At 39.9% G+C, this 18,353-nt stretch overlaps 2 protein-coding genes across 2 annotated transcripts in view; both read left to right on the top strand.

Annotated features, from left to right (window-relative positions):
• Positions 1–525: 525 nt before the first annotated feature.
• Positions 526–10,044, top strand: efcab7 (EF-hand calcium binding domain 7). The gene is made up of 14 exons (XM_008333228.2): positions 526–547; positions 655–894; positions 1,022–1,233; positions 1,416–1,502; positions 1,974–2,178; positions 3,960–4,075; positions 6,434–6,575; positions 6,662–6,771; positions 6,884–7,047; positions 7,451–7,584; positions 7,715–7,863; positions 7,962–8,171; positions 9,010–9,117; positions 9,295–10,044. The coding sequence occupies exons 2-14, from the start codon at positions 765–767 to the stop codon at positions 9,373–9,375; spliced, it is 1,848 nt and encodes a 615-aa protein (XP_008331450.1). The 5' UTR covers positions 526–547; positions 655–764; the 3' UTR covers positions 9,376–10,044.
• Positions 10,045–12,320: 2,276 nt separating this feature from the next.
• The window catches only part of pgm1 (phosphoglucomutase 1), a 7,151-nt gene continuing 1,118 nt past the window's right edge, over positions 12,321–18,353 (top strand). Inside the window, exons 1-10 of the mRNA XM_008333238.3 lie at positions 12,321–12,702; positions 14,535–14,697; positions 15,201–15,344; positions 15,480–15,605; positions 15,699–15,889; positions 16,034–16,188; positions 16,308–16,423; positions 16,506–16,641; positions 17,132–17,315; positions 17,689–17,823. Coding sequence (XP_008331460.1) covers positions 12,457–12,702; positions 14,535–14,697; positions 15,201–15,344; positions 15,480–15,605; positions 15,699–15,889; positions 16,034–16,188; positions 16,308–16,423; positions 16,506–16,641; positions 17,132–17,315; positions 17,689–17,823 — 1,596 coding nt within the window. The 5' untranslated portion in view covers positions 12,321–12,456. The remainder of the gene's footprint in view (positions 12,703–14,534; positions 14,698–15,200; positions 15,345–15,479; positions 15,606–15,698; positions 15,890–16,033; positions 16,189–16,307; positions 16,424–16,505; positions 16,642–17,131; positions 17,316–17,688; positions 17,824–18,353) is intronic.

Below are 18,353 nucleotides of genomic sequence, written 5' to 3'. Positions count from 1 at the left end.
TTTTAGGAAAAGCGTTAGTAACAATACAAATCAACATATTAAATGCAATATGAAGTAACGTTTTACACAACATTAAGTAGCTGTCATGTAGCCGGTATTGAAAATGACTCCCACCATACGCTGCACTTAGCTTGATTGTAACATTGCGTGCAAAATGTGTGGAACATAAACTCAACAATACACTTTTCATAACAAAAGAACACGGCAATAAATACTTACGTAATTCTCTCCAGAAAGAAAAATGTTTGTGATAAAAGTTGGCTTTAAATGGCTGAATTTGGCGCCTTTGCTACACTGTATTGAGTTCGTGTGAAACCTGACGGTCGCATTCGACAGCCCCACAATGCCATTTTTGAAAAATATAACAATAACTAAAAGGGAATTTATTTAAAATCAACTTAATACATTATTTAAAAAACTAAATACGTTTAAAGTGATAAGTAATAACTTCGTAGACGTTGCATTTATCGTTAAATACCTAACGGAAGTGTTAGTTATTGTTTCCTCCGTGCCGTTTTTCGCTGAGCACCGATGAGATTTGTTTACGGTCAGCCCATAGCAACGGTGTTGCGTAAATGACACCAACGTCATACACTTTAATAATGATAATCTGTGCCTTACGTGCTTCTTTTTCCCCATAATGTGACAAAATAGACGGTACCGCATCGTTTAGCCAACGATAGCAGCCGCCTACTGCATGGCTGTATACCACCTGGAGAGAAGCAGCTAACGGAAATCACCACCTCCATCTCCTGTGTCAAAACATGTCCTCTCAAGAGTCTTCTCGTTCTTCTGAGGAAGATGAGTTGTTCTACACTCATTGCAGAGCCGCTTATCTCGCTGTCTTTAGATCCAGTTTGACAAACATCACTTCCAAACAGCAGTTATGCCGCGGTAAGAAAACCTACAGTTTTTTGTTGTTTTATGCCTGTTTACTTGAACTCACACAGTTTGAAAACAAACCTTCTCTTCTGCCTTTGCTTCATCTGTTGTTACAATTTCCCACTTTTATCCCGTTTAGCTCTCCAGCAAGCAGGAAGGAACCCATCTCTTGCCACTCTGGATAAATACTGGACCTCCAGGAGGTCAACACTGAACTTTGATGACTTCTGTGAGATTCTACAGCATGAGAAGAAAACGGATGAACCTGAGCTGATGAGGGCTTTCAAAAAATTTGATGTAAACGGTGATGGCTACATCACACACAGTGAACTGGAGCGTGCCCTCACCACTGTGAGTCATGTTAAACATTAGTAGAAGAAGAACCCCCAAAACAATGTAGCAACCATCTGTACCTCTGACCATTTGTTCAAGATCTTTAGCATAATACATACACCTAAATTATCCTAATGCTTACTCATGCAATACACATGTATTGATATGTTTTTACTAATAAAAATACATTCATCTTTCAGAGAGGAGAAAAAATGACAGCTGATGAAGTCAATGCCATTTTCACACTGGCTGACATTAACAAGGATGGGAAACTGAACTACGCAGAGGTAAATGTGTCTTGAATAAATGCAAAATAAAACTTTTAAGAATTGAATATTGTTGAAATATAATTGTCTTACCAATGTCAATATCAACACTGTCACATATATGACACTGGCTAATTAAATCTGGGAAATGCGAGTCCTAAACTCCTATTTTCTTAATGCTAAAGATGTTCCAGATTGATCTTTGTTCTAGAACAATGAATGCACCACTGGTCTTATTTTGACTGCATATTTGGCATATATGACTTAGCCAGTCAGATACAGAGTACGCCAGCAGGCTTGTGGTGTAATACTCGTACATAAAGGACAAAACAAAACAAAGCTCGGCTGTACAAAATGTGAAAATTATCTTTCAGCTTCCCATTTCTACCTGAAATCTAAAGTGCCATATGCTTACCTTCTAAGTCTGCCTGTGCCACACCAATACTGGGCTCATGTATCATCTTCTGACTCATGGATTCCCCTTGCTGTCAGTTCTGCAGATTACTGGTGTCTACAGTAGAGCAGTGTCAAACTGTAGCTTTAGAGAGACTGGAGGGTGATGCCAAGCTGAAGATACAGAACTTTGGCAGTCAGTCATACAGCCCTCCAAAGAGCTCCGCGTCAACGGCTCCATCAGCAACGATGGCAGCAGCTCAACCCCAACCTCCAGAAACGTCAGACACAACACTCCGAAAAGGTAGGTTCTGTAAGTTTCATATTTAAAGTGCACATTTTTGTGTATTGCAACAGATATTAAAAATTTAAACAACATTTTGTTTTATTATGATTAAATAAAAGATTTGTTTTCCATTTCTAACCCATTCAAATGACAAATCACCTTGTTACCAGTGGAAATACATTACAATATCTACACAGATAACATAGTTAAAACACAGATTTTAACCAATGTGATTCTGGCTGATCTTTCTGTCATTAAGGGTTAGGGTCTTTTGATACGCTTTAGTCCACCACCCCCCCCTCCTCCACAAGCAATTTTACAGCCAGCTGAAGATGAGTAAAAATTCTACTTTTTTGTATTTTAACACCAGCATTTTTAAGTTAAAAGGTGAGGAACAAAGATCCTGGTTGAGCGAGTCAGAGACAGGCCCTCAGTGATAAGATAGATGGGGTTGATTTAAGTGGTCAGTCCATGTTCGTGCTATTGATTTGGAGGATTCCAGCACTTCTCACTGGGGAGATGATGAGGGATTAGATGGTGGTAGAGAGGAGGGTCCAGTCCGCCGCGGCCGCAAAAACAAATGAGCTCCCACACACTAGTCGGGATTATCACATTATGGCACACTCTCCCAGGTATTGATTTATACCTCTTACATTTTAACAAGGCTCTGACACCAGGAGCTACGTGCTCACACATGTTGAATTGCGTTATTCTTGGAGCTCAACAACAGTTTTGACTGTTCATTTGCGCTCACATTTGTCAGTAAACACAAGCATTTCCCTGACAAATACAGTGGAGCTGTGCACGATACTCCGGGCCATGCAATAGGTTCATTAAAGTTAGCAGTTCATATGTTTATGTCGCTCTTTGGTAAATTATTTTTGTCTATTTTCTACTATTTTATTCCAACTTTAGTGTATTTGAGCCACCGTGCTGAAACCAACTGATTTCTATTTTCTTCATGAAAGGAAATGAAAACAGTAGTTTTTCAGGAATTAGTGTGTTTCAATTAAAAGCTCAATGGAAAATTGAAGCAAGCACCGTACAGGAATTAGTGTTTCAATTAAAAGTTCAATGGAAAATTGAAGCAAGCACCGTATGTGTGTTAATATCAATAAAATTTAAATGACATGTAGTTATTATTCTTAAAATACAACAAGAAACATACGACTACATTGTTGCCTCGAATTATTTTAAACTTCCTTTCCATAAACGAAAAAATTGATTTATTTTAAGATCTGTAATTCTGTATTCTCAAAACAGCTACAATTTGATCTCGTAGATTAAAACACTCTCATCAATAAAGAATGGATCCATGACAAATAACATGATAGCAGGTCTATTTATTTTCCTCTGCGGTAATTTGCTTTTAGGCCCATCACATTACCGTGCATCTTGATTCCTGCGCCTCGGAAACAATCAGAGCCCTCATTAGTGAATTGATATTCTTGGGCTTCAATTAGTGTTCAAGATAAAAAGTTGTGAGAGATAATGGATTTCAGAGTCTTCTGTTATGCCATTTGTGATTTAATATGTCTCCATAATTAATTAAAGAAGGCCTGAACTTAACCTCACATTTCTTTTCGTTTTTCTAAAACCTCAATTCAATGTGGGCATCTACACTTGAACTCAGGAATGGACACGTGAGAAAACTGATTTGGGCCAAAACTAATGTCCTGCTTCTCATCTCTGTGTGTTTACAGCTCAGATAAGAGACGATTGTGTCTTATAAATCAGTTTTTTAGCAACATTTTCCTTTGAAAATAACTCTTTCTGTGTCTATTCTCTGCTAATTGCAGACAGCCGATCGTCTTCTCGTCCCTCATTGTCCCGCAGCAGACGCTCGTCTCTGTCCAACGCGGGGACGTCAGCCAGCTCTAAAACCAACAAATCACCAGAACCAATCGGCCTACAGGTCAGACTGCACTGCAATGCACTTTGCAATGCGTTTGTTTGTTTTTACAGCCATTGTGATGCAATAGGCAGCAGAAAGAAATGTTTTTAATATTTAAAATTTATATACACAGGGGCACAAGCAAAATAAAAAAAATATCAGACCAGTCAAAAATACCTGTGATTTTTTAAGTTGGATTCTTGACATGATAAAAGGTATTAAATGCCAGAGCAGTATTTTGTTGTTGTTTTGCAGTAGTAGTTTGTCTGTTAGAGTCTGCATCCTGTTCTGCTGATGAAGTCGAAAACAAACATTGGAGACTTTTAACTTGGCATCAAGAGTTACTTCTAAATCGAGCTGCGCATTTCCAGACTTTTCCACGGTCTTCAGTGATCACTAGGACAGTCTATGTGTGAGACCTCGTGATAACAACCAGGTCTCACCCTGCAGAGTCTCCCAGCATCTCTGCCACCCACTGTGTTTGATGGTCAAATTCAGGCCAGTCGGGTCAATAGATGAACTAGATACACTTTATTGATTCCTCTCTTTTTGTTTTGACTCTTTTTGGCTTAACTGCACCAGGTTCGCTTTACAGCAGGGGACAACAAAGTAAATAAATAAAAATCAAAACATAAAAATAAAAATAACAGCCTCCTGCTCAATCTCTCAGGTCCAACAACATGTTGAGATTGGAAAGGGCCAGGTGTCGCGGACTGTGCTCAGGGCTGAGATTACATCTGAGGGAGCTGCTGCTGCTCCACCATATTGGCCTCTGTACTGCCAGAGGCTGATAATTGGGAGGAGGTGGATGGTGTGTTTGTGTAGTGGTGGAAGTGTGTGTGTGTGTGTGAGAGAGAGAGAAAGAGAGAGAGGGAGAGTGACCCTCTGCATGGCAGTAACTCAGGCCTGTGGTCAGAGCAGGTGACAGCGGCTGTATTAGTCTGCAGTCTGACCCTCTCACTGTGGACACATCAATTCTCCCGTCTTTAAGCAGCCGACAGCTGCCCACGGCACTTTTCCTCATTTAATATTGTCTGGACAAACCACGGAAGTGTTATGATTTGATCTTTTAATGCGTCTCTCAGCCCAAGACAAATACTTTGAGAAAATGACTTTCTGCACGAGAGTGACACGCTCCAGTTTTATGGCACTTTTTCCTTTGTTTAACTCACTGATTTATTTGTTCACTAAAAGGAAATATGGAGGCCATTCTGCACTTGCTTGGCCTCCAAATTCCTCTGTGTTTTTCTTTTAATGCGTCTCCGATGAGCGGCGGGAAAACTCGACTCGGGTTTTACGCTCCTGTTCAATTTAGTTCAAATTATTTATCTTATTTCAACAACAGAATTTCTCGGCGAGAGAAATATTAGGATTCATGAGTAAAAGCCAAACTGGCCTCTAGATAGATTTGATGGACTGCGGCTTGAAGAAAATGTCCGTATTCTTCAAGTTTAATGGATTCCAAAACAATAGGTGTAGTGCAAGAAGATTAGCTTCAGCCTGCAGTGGAAACACTGTGTAGCACTACTGCCCTCTTCTGGTTATGCACTGCCACAACATGTGTTTACACCCTGTTTAACTCACACAGACTGTGAAATGATGATGCCCCCTGAAGGTTGGAGTCGCAATTATTGCAATGACACTTTCTTTTAATCAAGTGGGCAAATTCACTGTTCAGATTGATTTCTCAGTTGGCTTTTTTTCCTGCAAAAATATCTTCAATTCATCCTGTTTTTAATAGCAACAGCAAATTAGTTTTGGTTTCTGCTAAATGAAAAGATGCATTCTGTTGACAGGCGGCACAAACTATTTGGATTGAGCTGGGACGTGACCGGAGACTACACATCACCAAATATTAATAATATTTTTAGTGCACTACAAACAAAAATAGTGGTTTAATGCCTGATTACTACCATTTGTATGGCACACATGATCATTTAAAATCACTTAAAATAGAAAACAAATGTGACTGTGTCTGTACGATTATAGCAACTGTTATTTTGAGGCATAGACACAGTACATCAGTAGAAGCCTGGTCCTCAGGAGATAGAGTGATAAAAAAAACACAGTTAAGACCAAGACCAAGGGTATGGTTTTTCTTTTGAAATACTTCCATGTTATTCCATCTTTGTAGTTTTCACTCTTACAAGACTCACAGGCCTCAAAAGAAAAGTGTGAAAAATAGCGTTTTAATAAATTACGATACATTTTTGGCTCTTTATAAATAAACTTCCGTTGAGCTGTTGAAATAAAAAATAGCTTTTTAATAAATTACGATCAATTTTTGGCTCTTTATAAATAAACTTCCCATATATTTAACCATTACAGAAATGAATGTATTATTACTTTATTTAACAGAAGAATTACATTTTGCTGCAGGATTGGCACCACACGTGCATGAAGGGCTGCTTCTTCTTGGAGGACGACGGCAGCATCAGCTCCCTGCAGTACCAGCTCCATGTTCCTGAGACCACCGACGTCTACGTAACCATTCAGCCCCTCAGCCTCAGTCACCGTTCTGGTAATTTAAAGGCCCTTTGAAACCATAGGTTTAAAGTTTCATACCACACTTGCATGAAAATTGCAAAAACAGTCCAATGATTTTAGAAAAGAGTTCTCCCTGGATGACCGTGGACACGGCTCTGTTCATCGTGCCGGCTGGTGAAGGCAAAGAAGACACATCGACTGTGCATTTCACTGAGGCAAAAGAAAAGGAGGTTTGTTTTGAGAGTTTCATTTACATCAAAACTGTGGTTATCATGTGAGTTGAAGTCTTCATTCATTATTTCCTATTAAAAATATCTTGTGTTTTTATAAATTTGTCTGCAGAAGTACGTTTGGAGAGGAGAACTGAGCGCAGGAACCTACTACCTGCTTCCCTTCACCAGTGGCTGCAGATTTAAAAAGAGGAGCAAAAAGTCTCTCCCTAACAAACCAGTGGACCTTGTCTACAGAACAGATACTGGAGAACTAGACCTGACCAGAGAGCTGAGGTGATTTTATATACTCACCTCATCCATCATAACATGACATTACATTACACTACATTACATCATTTGTTCTTTTATTAATTTACTATACTGTGGATAACATAATTTCCTTCAATTTTATCTGCCAAAAATGTGTAAAATAAAAATAGGAACATTTATTGTATATGTAGAAAGGTAGAAGAAATGTAGCAGAGTTGTAGCCACATACCTGCATAGTCAAATGAAACCAAAAATTCTGTGCGAAAAGCAAAACATTAAGCCGGACAATAGAAATAAAAAAAGAAAGGAGAAATTTTGTTTTCCCCGTATATGGAGTATTTGTTATTAAATTTGATTGATAGAAGAAAAAACAAATTTACATGGATCTGTCCTAAAATTCTCGGCCTTGCTCACCTTTGTGCCACAGGGAGGCGCTGACAGATATATTTGAAATCATAGACCTTGATGGAAATGGTTTGCTCAGTCTGGAGGAGTACAACTTCTTTGAACTGAGGACCAGTGGAGAGAAGTGTGACAAAGATGCTTGGGCTGTCTGTAAAGGTAATTCTGACAACCACGAAAATAATAATAATTATATAATATAGATATAATAAGAGGAAATAAGTCACTGGTGAACAAAGAACACAGACAACAGAGAAGAGAATCTCAACAACCTTGTGTTTTTGGGCAGAAAACTTTGATATGAGAAAGAACCAGCTGACCAGACAGGGCTTCATGGAGCTCAACCTGATGGAGGCCACAGAGAAAGACGGAGACCCTGCAGATCTGTGGCTCACCCTAGAGGCCATGGGCTACAACCGCATGCTGGAACTAGTAGATGTAATTCTGCGTTTAGTTCTTGTGCTCAAATACAATATGCTGGAACTTGTTCTTGATCCATGTTTCGACTTCATGAACACCGTCTTCCTGTCCATCAGGCTTGTCCGTTCCAGATTGACGTTCACGCTGAAGGCCCACAGCCGTCGCTCCAGTCCCTCAGTATGGATTCAGGACCCAAGCTTCTAATCCAGGCTCTTCAGAAATCCATCACCAGCAGGACAGGGGCCAAAGCTCTGAGGGGACAAGAAAATGTTCTGGTCTACACGTACAGAGGGGAGCACAGGATCTCTTCACTTATAGCCAATAAGGTAGTGTCACAGAGTCTGTAGGAAGAAAAATGATTGGACACAGAGGTAGGAGACAAATGTATACAGAATCATTCGAAAGCAAAGGGCTCAGATAATTTAAATATACTGCACTACATCAAAGCTGCCTGTAGAGGGGGCTAAGTGGCTGCAGGTACAGTAGATAGTGATGTTGGCCATTGACAATTTGTGGTGTAGAATAATTATAGATTTTAGCATATAATTTCATTAACATTAATGGAATTAAAACAACTGTACACAATAGGGTAAAAATATAAAAAAATATATGGTGAAACACAAAAAGAAAATTAATTCTTTACTGCCATACCATCTTTCACACCCACACTCAGTGAGAACAGCAAACTCCAGTTTCCACAGGGGTTGTTGTAAGGCAAGAGTGCTAACCACTCTACCACCGTGTGGTTAAATAATTTTCTTTGACACATGTATGTGATTTTCTTTGCATAGTAAAGGCCTCAACAATGTATCCTATTGTGATACTACTGCATCAGAGTGTGTGTTTTATATATATATAGCAACCTAGAGAATTGACTCAGTGGATCTTACGATGTGAATTACACCAGTTCACTGCTGCACGCTGTGGTTGCTACAGGCCTTTCTGCACATTTGTACTTGACATGCAGCAGCGGTGACCACACACACATAGCAACAGGAGCTGCTCAACAAGAATGAACTGGTGATAGAACACTAGAACAGTACCAGAGTACATTCACCGTACCTGGTGCAGTTTGTTTAGTTATTCAAATATATATTCCTCTGGATCTTGTGTGATTGTTCAGTTAACAATTAAGTTAAAAATAACTTTGACTCTGTGTTTCAGACCAACCAGAAAGTGACTGTGCACATCAACAATGAGCAGAGCAGGAACTGCAGCAGCAGCAGAGGCTTGAGTGTGTTTGCAGTTGAGGTTCCATCCAGAACCAAGATGGTAGGATGGTTTGCCTGCTTGACACCAGTTTTTTAAACATGTTCGATTATCAATATAAATGACTGAACATTTCGAACCGACATTGACAATTATAAATGACTAAACATTTCGAACCGACATTGAGTAAACATCATGACCTGAGGAGGTTTATACAAACCTGTACTTCCTGTCTTCTAGGTGTGCCAACATGTCCTGCCTATTAATGAGAAGCAGGACTGGACCTACAACTGTGTGGAGACCATACTGACGTACACCTGACATGAACCTCTCTGAAACAAAAGAGCTCACCTGTGAGCTATTACAGAGAAGTGGTGAGCAAAGATTCCAAATGGGGTTGAAGGTTAACATGGCAGTGTAATTATTTTATACTGGAAAGCCTGTTGTTGTAATAAAAACATGCATTTTAATAATTTTATGTTTACATTTTTCTGACATGGTGACATGTCCTTAAAAAATGATGCCTTAAAAATATATATAATGTTTTGGTTGTTTTTTTTAAGTCAGGACGTTTTATTTTCTCATTATTTCAGCTTTTCCAGGTGAGAACAATTGATTACAAACTTGATATAATAATTTTCTCATTATTAGTGATTTCTCTCTAATTGCATTCATTCTGTTACTGTTCTGTGACTGAAAAATGATATGTTACAAAATCAAATGGGTTAAAGTCACTCTTAAATTACAACTTAAATATGAAGCTTTGGTCCTTTATTTAGGTTTATTCCCTTTACTCAAGTGGATGTAAATAAATATTTTATTCCAGTAGTCCTGTAAGAACAGAGTTGTAATAATGAATGTAGAATACACATATGGTTACCACTTGAATGCATGACTTATTTGTATGGAAATAACTCTGAAATGACTCTGTTATCCACTGGCATTGGTTCAACCAAAGGTTTAAATTGATTAAATAATAAATAATTCAGCTGAAGTTGAGAAGGATCAAATCAATCAGTGAATAATTATAAGATCATTTCAATTTGATTTTCTGCAGCACTTCTGCTTTTGTGTCAAAAAAATCCAATAGTTAGACACAAATTATAACACAATTTTCAGACCTTCAAACATGGAATCTATCCTTATAACATGTTACTTTTACATATTCAAATACTTTTACTTCCAAATTAAGCTGACGGTAAATGCCGTCCATACTCTAACCACAGTATGGAGCTGTCAGGATTCTGAGCTGGCTGGGTCACTGCATTCCTTTGCATCAAACTGGAGACCAAACTTTATTTGCCCTTGGCCTTTTCAGCCGTGGACAGTCTTTACCTTCTATTTATATCTCCCTGGTCATTATTTGCCCTTTGACTTTTTCTGCTGAAACAGTAGAGCTGGTAAACTAAAGGTCACATGGCAGGACAGAGTATTTCATGTCCTTAGCTGCTCTCAGCGTTTCCTTCCTAAGAGTCTGGTTCAGTAACGTTTAAATGGGAATCTGGGCTTTAGGAGCCAGTTTGAGCATTTGACATCACTCTGCAGCACTTGAATGTAAAATTGAAGTAAATGATACTGTACTGTATGTACAGTATAAGTATGGAATGACACAGACTGTTGGTGTTCCTACAGACATGGAGACACGGAGCCACATTAGTGACCTAGCACTACCTACTGACACTCAGCCTAATTTTAGTAAGATTTAGTAAAATATTATTCAGATAGTTCCTGGGTTAGCTGTGAATGTATCTCAATTAATCATGATTAATCATGGTTGTTATTAATCACAATCATGATTATTTGAAAAAAGTAGTCCTAAATATTTCCAAAAATTTGATATATTTGGAAAGAATGACTGAAACCGAATGATAAATAACAGCAGGTAGATGAATGTGTTGCATGTTGATATTGGAAAAAACTCTTTCCTGAAGTGAGTGTTAATGACGACATGTGCATCGTCTGCATATTAGAGCAAGGAAAGCAAAGCAAGTATTGAATTTACAGTGTTAAAATTAATTAAATTTACAGTTTACATAATAATAACAATCAGTAATTAAGCAGTTGAAGATGATTGGAGATGAGATGTGTGCGAAGGATTAAAAACTAGAGTAGATTGTCATTGTTTTGTTTCTTCAGGCTGCTGATAAGGAAAATTTATGTCCACAGACAGACTTTCTACATTGGTAAATATTAGCTAAGATATCATGCACAACACAGTGTCACGATCGCAGGTTCTGACGTAAACTTTGTTCTGCTTGTGGTTATCAAACACACTGTGTTGCAACCTGCAAACAGCACAGGCTTGGACTTATTTCACAACATTTCCTGTGTCAAATCCATTCCTTTGTTCAAACAGATTGGTAAAATTTACCCTCTTCAGTATTTAGTCAGTGGGAGCTATTTCATTTATATTTAGGGGAGTTAATTATTTCAAACATTTGCTGTTTGTACTTGGGTACAGGGAGAACACAGCCCTGTGAGTCACTGACCTGTCTGCCCCGTGTGTCTTTGACCTTTAAGGCTCAAAGGTCTGTTGAAGCGTGATACTGTTATTTCTCTCATTGGAATACTGACAAGGAAGTTAAGAATCAAGGACTTTAAACAACTATAATTGTTTAAGAATGCAATCCCATTTAGAGGAAATTGGGTGATAAAAGTTAATGCAGGGTGGCATAAATAAAATGACTTCATGTCCTTAACTCTTCAGAACAACAACAGTTGTTGTGAAAAGTTATTCTCCTATGATTTCTATTTTTTTAATAGTAGCCTGGTGTTTTTAAATATTACTCTGCACCAAATGCCAATGCTCCCATTAATCAATATAGCTGTCAATCATGTTTTTATTGCCACTCATCCAACAGTGTTCATTATAAGTCCCATTTACTGATTAGGGCAATTAGTTCTCTGTGTTACAAATCAACATCTTATCATGCAATTTACAGTCTGTGGTCAGGCCTCAAGTTTCAGAACAGAGGGCAGCGTGAGCGCCACCTACTGGAGGTTACAAAATATAAAAATATTTTTTGTTATTGTTTACGATAATAAAGGAGCTTTTTTTTCGCATTTGTTATATTAAAACAAATTTAATGTACAACGGAGGAAAAAATATCATAATCAGCATCTTAACCTGAAAATAAGAATAGTTAAAACGCGTGTATCTCCTGGATCCGTTGCAGTACTTGTGTACTAACAGTATGCTTAAGTTTTGAAGTACAAGTTGTTGCACGCCGCGTCCCCTTGCCCTTTAAACAGAGCAGGAGGAGGGGGGCGGTGTCCGTGTCTACGTGCGGATCCAGCCTCACTCTCCCGGCCACTGCAGTCGCCTCTTCGTCCGTCAGACCGGAGTCTGCAGCAGCGGGTCATACAGTACAGGGGTCGGTGGTCGATGCTCTGGGGTCAAAAATGGTGAAAATTATCACAGTGAAAACCAGGCCGTACGCGGACCAGAAGCCCGGTACTAGTGGTCTGAGGAAGCGGGTGACGGTGTTCCAGCAGAACCAGCACTATGCGGAAAACTTCATCCAGAGCACTATCTCCGTCATCGACCCAGCGGAGCGGCAAACGTCCACTTTGGTGGTGGGGGGAGACGGCAGGTTCTTCATGAAGGACGCCATTCAGCTCATCGTCCAGATCGCTGCTGCCAACGGGGTCAGTGGAAGAATAAACACAAACACCCACGCATACTGTGTTCACCTTTTGCTAGCACAGTTAGCTACAAGCTCTCTCTCTCTCTATCCCTCTCTCCCTTACACACACACACACACACACATACAGTGAATGAGCTGCTTGTAAGTTAACCTGTAACACCACCGTTAAATTCTGTGCACACACTTTATAATTGACTAACTGTCAATGACAACACGTCAGCAGTTGTTGTATAGCTTGTGTTGTGTAGCATATATCAATGCTATCGTGTTAGCTTAGCTAAATACAAATACAAAGTTAAAGGAGTTGGTTAAAACAGTGTGCTTGTATATATTTTAGATTTTTGTGTATATACAGTACATACAAAAAGAGGTTGTAGCGCCCCCCTTTCCCCTGCAGGTGGTGCTCTAAATCCGAGGTTTCCAGTCTTATGTTCTCATGTTAGTGTCCCAAGGAGCGTGACAAAATAAAACAATATGACGTTTAAGTCGCTTATATGCTGAACAACAGGCATACTCTTGGCTGGTAAATGAGGTACAGAGCTTTACTGTCGTGTTGAGCTGCACACCTCTGACAAAGTTGTGCTAAATGTCAAAACTCCTCTAACTGTACAATATAAACCAGCTGTTTAAAAAAGCATTATGTGTTGTTGTATTTTACAAGGCTAGGTTAGGACAATGCTACCCGCCCACTCTCTCAAGTCAAACGATGCTCTTTTCAAAATGAATGAGCTAACCAATGATAATGCACAAATGTTGCACAAATCTTGTGAGTCATCCCAGAGGTTCAACACGTGCAGCACATATGACCCTGCTGTGTTTCTATATCCAACTCAGTAGAGTCTGTTTTGTGAAACCATCCTGATCATGTTCTAGCGACAGGCTATTGCCTTTATCAAAACGTCCACTAGAGCGCCGGCTCAAACTCTTCTGACCTTTCACATTAAGAGCATGAAGTAGCTCACTTACACATCCAGCACTGAACAAATTACCTCTGACATTCAGGCTGTGGCCATGGAAGAACTAAAATATATCCCATGATGCTGCCAAGACCACGTCATTCAACATTAGCATTTTCATATTTTTTTAAAGAGTGAGTTGATAAATCTGAGGTTTTGTTTCATATGAACTGCAGTGAGAGGCCCCTGACTGCCTTCACTCCAGTGGGACCACAAGGTTCTGTATGTTTTCACATACAGGGGGTGTGACGGGCTACAAACAGCCAATCACGTGGCTCTGCATATGTCTGTGTAGAAAAAATGGCGTCTACATTGGCAAAACATTAGTGGTTATAAACCAGAGCTGTTGTGTATTTAAAGCTTCAATTGTTGTATGATTGGTTTAATGAAGTCTGTCTTGTTTGTCCACATACCAAAGACGTTCTCTTTGTTTCATGATCAAAAGAAGAAAATTGTGGTCATTAAATGTCATTATCTGTCCTTTTGTTGTCGGCAACAGCAGGTCCTCTCCCTCTTTTATTAGTTTGGCCCATCAAGGTAAAGTTGTCGTAAAAAAACGTATGACATATGATGACTAAGTAAATAATGTCTAATGATGTCACAAAAATATTCCAATCTTTTGTCTATAAGCCACCAAGGTGCCTCTAAGGATGGTACCCTCCCCACACACTTAGCTTAGTTTGAGCTGCCTCCTGCTCACTATGGTGATGCTGTCCATCACTTTATCAAACCTCCACCTAATCCCTACTCCCACCAATCATCAGTTTAACAACTCTTCAGGTACCTGAGTGATGAAGTGTTGTTAGGACACAAGTATTGATCTGTCCTATCTCTCTATTTTACTGTAAATTAACTAATACTTATGTCTTTCCTGAAGATTAACCATCTGGTGATTGGTCAGAATGGCATCATGTCCACCCCGGCCGTGTCCTGTGTGATCCGCAAACTGAAGGCAGTAGGTGGCATCATCCTCACAGCCAGCCACAACCCCGGTGGTCCCAACGGAGACTTTGGCATCAAGTACAACATTTCCAGTGGAGGTGAGTGGCAGTCGTAAGTTTGTGATAATTGAGTGATAAACGTATGATTAATTTTTTGTATATTTATGATTATAAATTCACAAGTTTATGGTGAAAAGTTGCACCTTTACCATAGTAGAGTTAAGCCATATGCTGGTTAGTCAGTATTTTATTAAACTTGTTTGTAAACCATGAGAAAAGGGTTCAAGGTTTACGCGGATAAATCATAAATTCATGAGAATGGAGTCATAACTTTCCAAGTTATCGTAACATATAATTGACATATTTAAAAATTATTAAAGTCTTTAGAAACGCTGTCATTCTGGATAAATCATAAATTCATGAGAATAGAGTCATAACTTTCCACGTTATCGTAACATATAATTGACATAATTAAAAATGATTAAAGTCTTTAGAAACGCTGTCATTCGGATTGTTGTTCATGCTTCCAGTCTTATTACACACATTGTCTACGTTTGCTCCAAGGTCGTGGCCAGTAAACAAACCTCCACCTCTGTCCCCAGGTCCTGCTCCAGAGGGCATCACAAACAAAATCTTTGACATCAGCAAAGGCCTGCAGGAGTATCACATCTGTCCAGACCTGAAGGTGGATCTGTCCAAAATTGGGAAGCAGACCTTTGAGGTGGACACTTTCAAGCCTTTCACAGGTGGAGTTATGTTACAAATGATGATGACAAAAGTCAACTAATTATATAATATAATACTGTGTTATTAATTTATTACAGTAATAATATAATTGATTCAATAAATAATATTCAGTTGTTTCTTTTGTTTTGTCTCAGTGGAGATTGTTGACTCCGTGGAGGCCTACGCTGAGATGCTGAGAGGCATCTTTGACTTTGCTGCACTGAAGGAACTTCTGTCAGGAGCCAATCACATTAATGTCCGTTTGGACGCTATGCATGGAGGTATAAAAGAGTTTATAAGAAAATACAGTGATTCTTACCTCAATACTGTATACCGAGAAGCACTGGTTTTGACGAATCTCTGTCTCCCTCTAGTGGTGGGTCCTTACGTTAAGAAAATAATCTGTGAGGAACTGGGATCTCCTGCCAACTCCGCCGTGAACTGTGTCCCCAAAGAGGATTTTGGAGGTCACCACCCTGACCCCAATCTGACCTACGCTGCTGACCTGGTCAACACCATGAAAGGAGGAGAATATGACTTTGGAGCAGCTTTCGATGGTGATGGTGTAAGTCAAACAAAGGGGATTTTTTTTTTGTAAAATCCCATTTTATTTACTGTACATACAGTAAATGACTGACAAAGTGTAATGTGTGTCTTCCATTTTATATATTCAACTCCATCTGTTTCTCTGGTTTCCCACCTTCAACAGGACCGCAACATGGTATTAGGTAAACATGGCTTTTTCGTGAACCCTTCAGACTCCGTCGCTGTCATTGCTGCCAATTTTGCAAAGATCCCTTATTTCAACAAGAGTGGTATCAAAGGTCTGGCCCGCAGTATGCCCACCAGTGGAGCTCTGGACAGGTACAGTAAATACTATGCTATATTTAACAGCAACAAGTCTCAATGTTTTAATCTTTTGGGTTAAAAACTCTAAACTCTAGTCCATGTAGATTTTAAACATGGTTTATTCCTTTTACCAGTGTGGCAAAAAAACGTGCAATGGAACTTTATGAAACTCCAACTGGCTGGAAGTTCTTTGGGAATCTGATGGACGCTGGAAAACTCTCACTTTGTGGAGAGGAGAGCTTCGGTACCGGTGCGTAAGAAACGCTGGACGTTGTTTTGCGTCCTTTTTCATTTACCTGCTGACTTTTCTCCTGCTTGTTTCATACCAACAGGCTCTGACCACATCCGTGAGAAGGACGGCCTGTGGGCGGTGCTTGCCTGGTTGTCAATCTTGGCCGGCAGGAAACAGAGCGTAGAGGACATCATGAAGGATCACTGGCAAAGTTTTGGCAGGAACTTCTTTACCAGGTCAGCAAAGATCAGTGTGTAATATCTGGTAATGTTTTTAGGCCTAAAGCCAGACAGCAAAGAACTTAAAAAAATAATCCAGATTGGATAATTTTTTAGATTAAACCAGACGTAGGCAAACTATAGCCTGCGTATGGCCTACTGGCTTTTCCACATGGGCCCGTCAAACATTGGTACAAAGTTTGTCCTGTGGTTGAAATTGATTTAAATGTGTACCTGTCCTACGATGCACTGTATTAAATTCTCAGTTGAGGCCACTAGATGGAGACAAACTTTAACTTTGCTTGTGAAAGGCTTCTCTCCTTATCTCTGCGGTCCCTGCACTGTTCATCTTCAGTCATATGAAGAAGATTGTGGCACAAAAGAAGAACATATTGAATTTCAATTCAGTGAGTTTTGCAGCATTAGCTCCAAGTCTCCAAGGGGGAGGTAACATGTTTACATCCGTCACAATCCTGACATGAACCTTATTTCACCGTCATTTCTGAAGGTACGACTACGAGGAGGTCGACTCGGACGCTGCCAACAAGATGATGAAGGATCTGGAGGCGGCCATGATGGATCCTTCCTTTAAAGGGAAGAAGTTTTCATCCGGCGATAAGACATACGAGGTGGATATCGCTGACAACTTTGCCTATACAGACCCCGTGGACGGCAGTGTGTCCAAAAACCAGGTAATACGCTTATTTTAGCCTTACCTTAATACAAAGTAGTACAATAGCAGTTATCGTGAGTGAAGATGATGCCCTCTTGTGGTCGTAAATCATATGGCTTATATTTTTGATTTACAAGTGGTTTCTTCATATAAGCTACAGGACCAGCCAACCCAGTAAAGATTAGAATGCATCACAGTATGGCACTATAAAATGGATCTGACAGAATCATAATAGAATAAACAGACTAACAAAATGAAGTCTCTGTAATGATGTGTCTATGACAACACAGTAGTGTGATTTATTTCACCTCCTGCATTAAGTCTCCACATGTTTTCCTGTTCCTGTACATTTTCATCCATCATCCTCTCTCCTCCACCTCCCTCACTCGCAGGGCCTGAGAATCATCTTCTCTGATGGCTCGAGGATCATTTTCCGTCTCAGCGGGACAGGCAGCGCCGGGGCAACCGTCAGGCTCTACATAGACAGCTACGAGAAGCTCGCCCCCATGATTTACCAGGATCCACAGGTCAGACCAGTGTGGACTCATCACTGCAGCCCAGAGACCAGACAATGAAGTCATCAAATAGGCCTCACATTTACAGTCACGTCTTCTGTTCTGAACATTTTCATATGTTAAAGGTCCGACTCACCAGGGACACAGATGTAAAACACTAACACCACTGTCAAAGTCAGTTTTCTAAGGCGAGCTCCTCAAAGCCTCGGTGCTGGGTGAGGTTCCTGAGGACGAATAAACACCAGGAGTGATGGAGATGTTTGGCCTCCAGCTCCACTCCTGAGTTACAGCAGCTTATCAGAGCCAATATCAAAGTGGGGGAAACTCTTGGCATGAGGGGGAAATAAAAAGAGTCCAGGCTCCAGTTGGACGCTTCATAAAGTCAACTGGTGTGGTGTGGACAGGAAGGTGATGTAGGAGCAGAGAAATTCCACTCAGGCCTGTTATCCTGTTCAGATTTTATACTCTGTGAACACCAGGATAAGCAGAAACATATTGTGTCAGGATTTTAACCTGACAGATAAATGGCTGTGGGTCAGCGG

This window comes from Cynoglossus semilaevis, chromosome 2 (assembly GCF_000523025.1).
Source record: "Cynoglossus semilaevis isolate Cse_v1.0 chromosome 2, Cse_v1.0, whole genome shotgun sequence".
NCBI classification, from domain to species: Eukaryota; Metazoa; Chordata; class Actinopteri; order Pleuronectiformes; family Cynoglossidae; genus Cynoglossus; species Cynoglossus semilaevis.
This window is presented reverse-complemented; position numbering and strand designations above follow the sequence as displayed.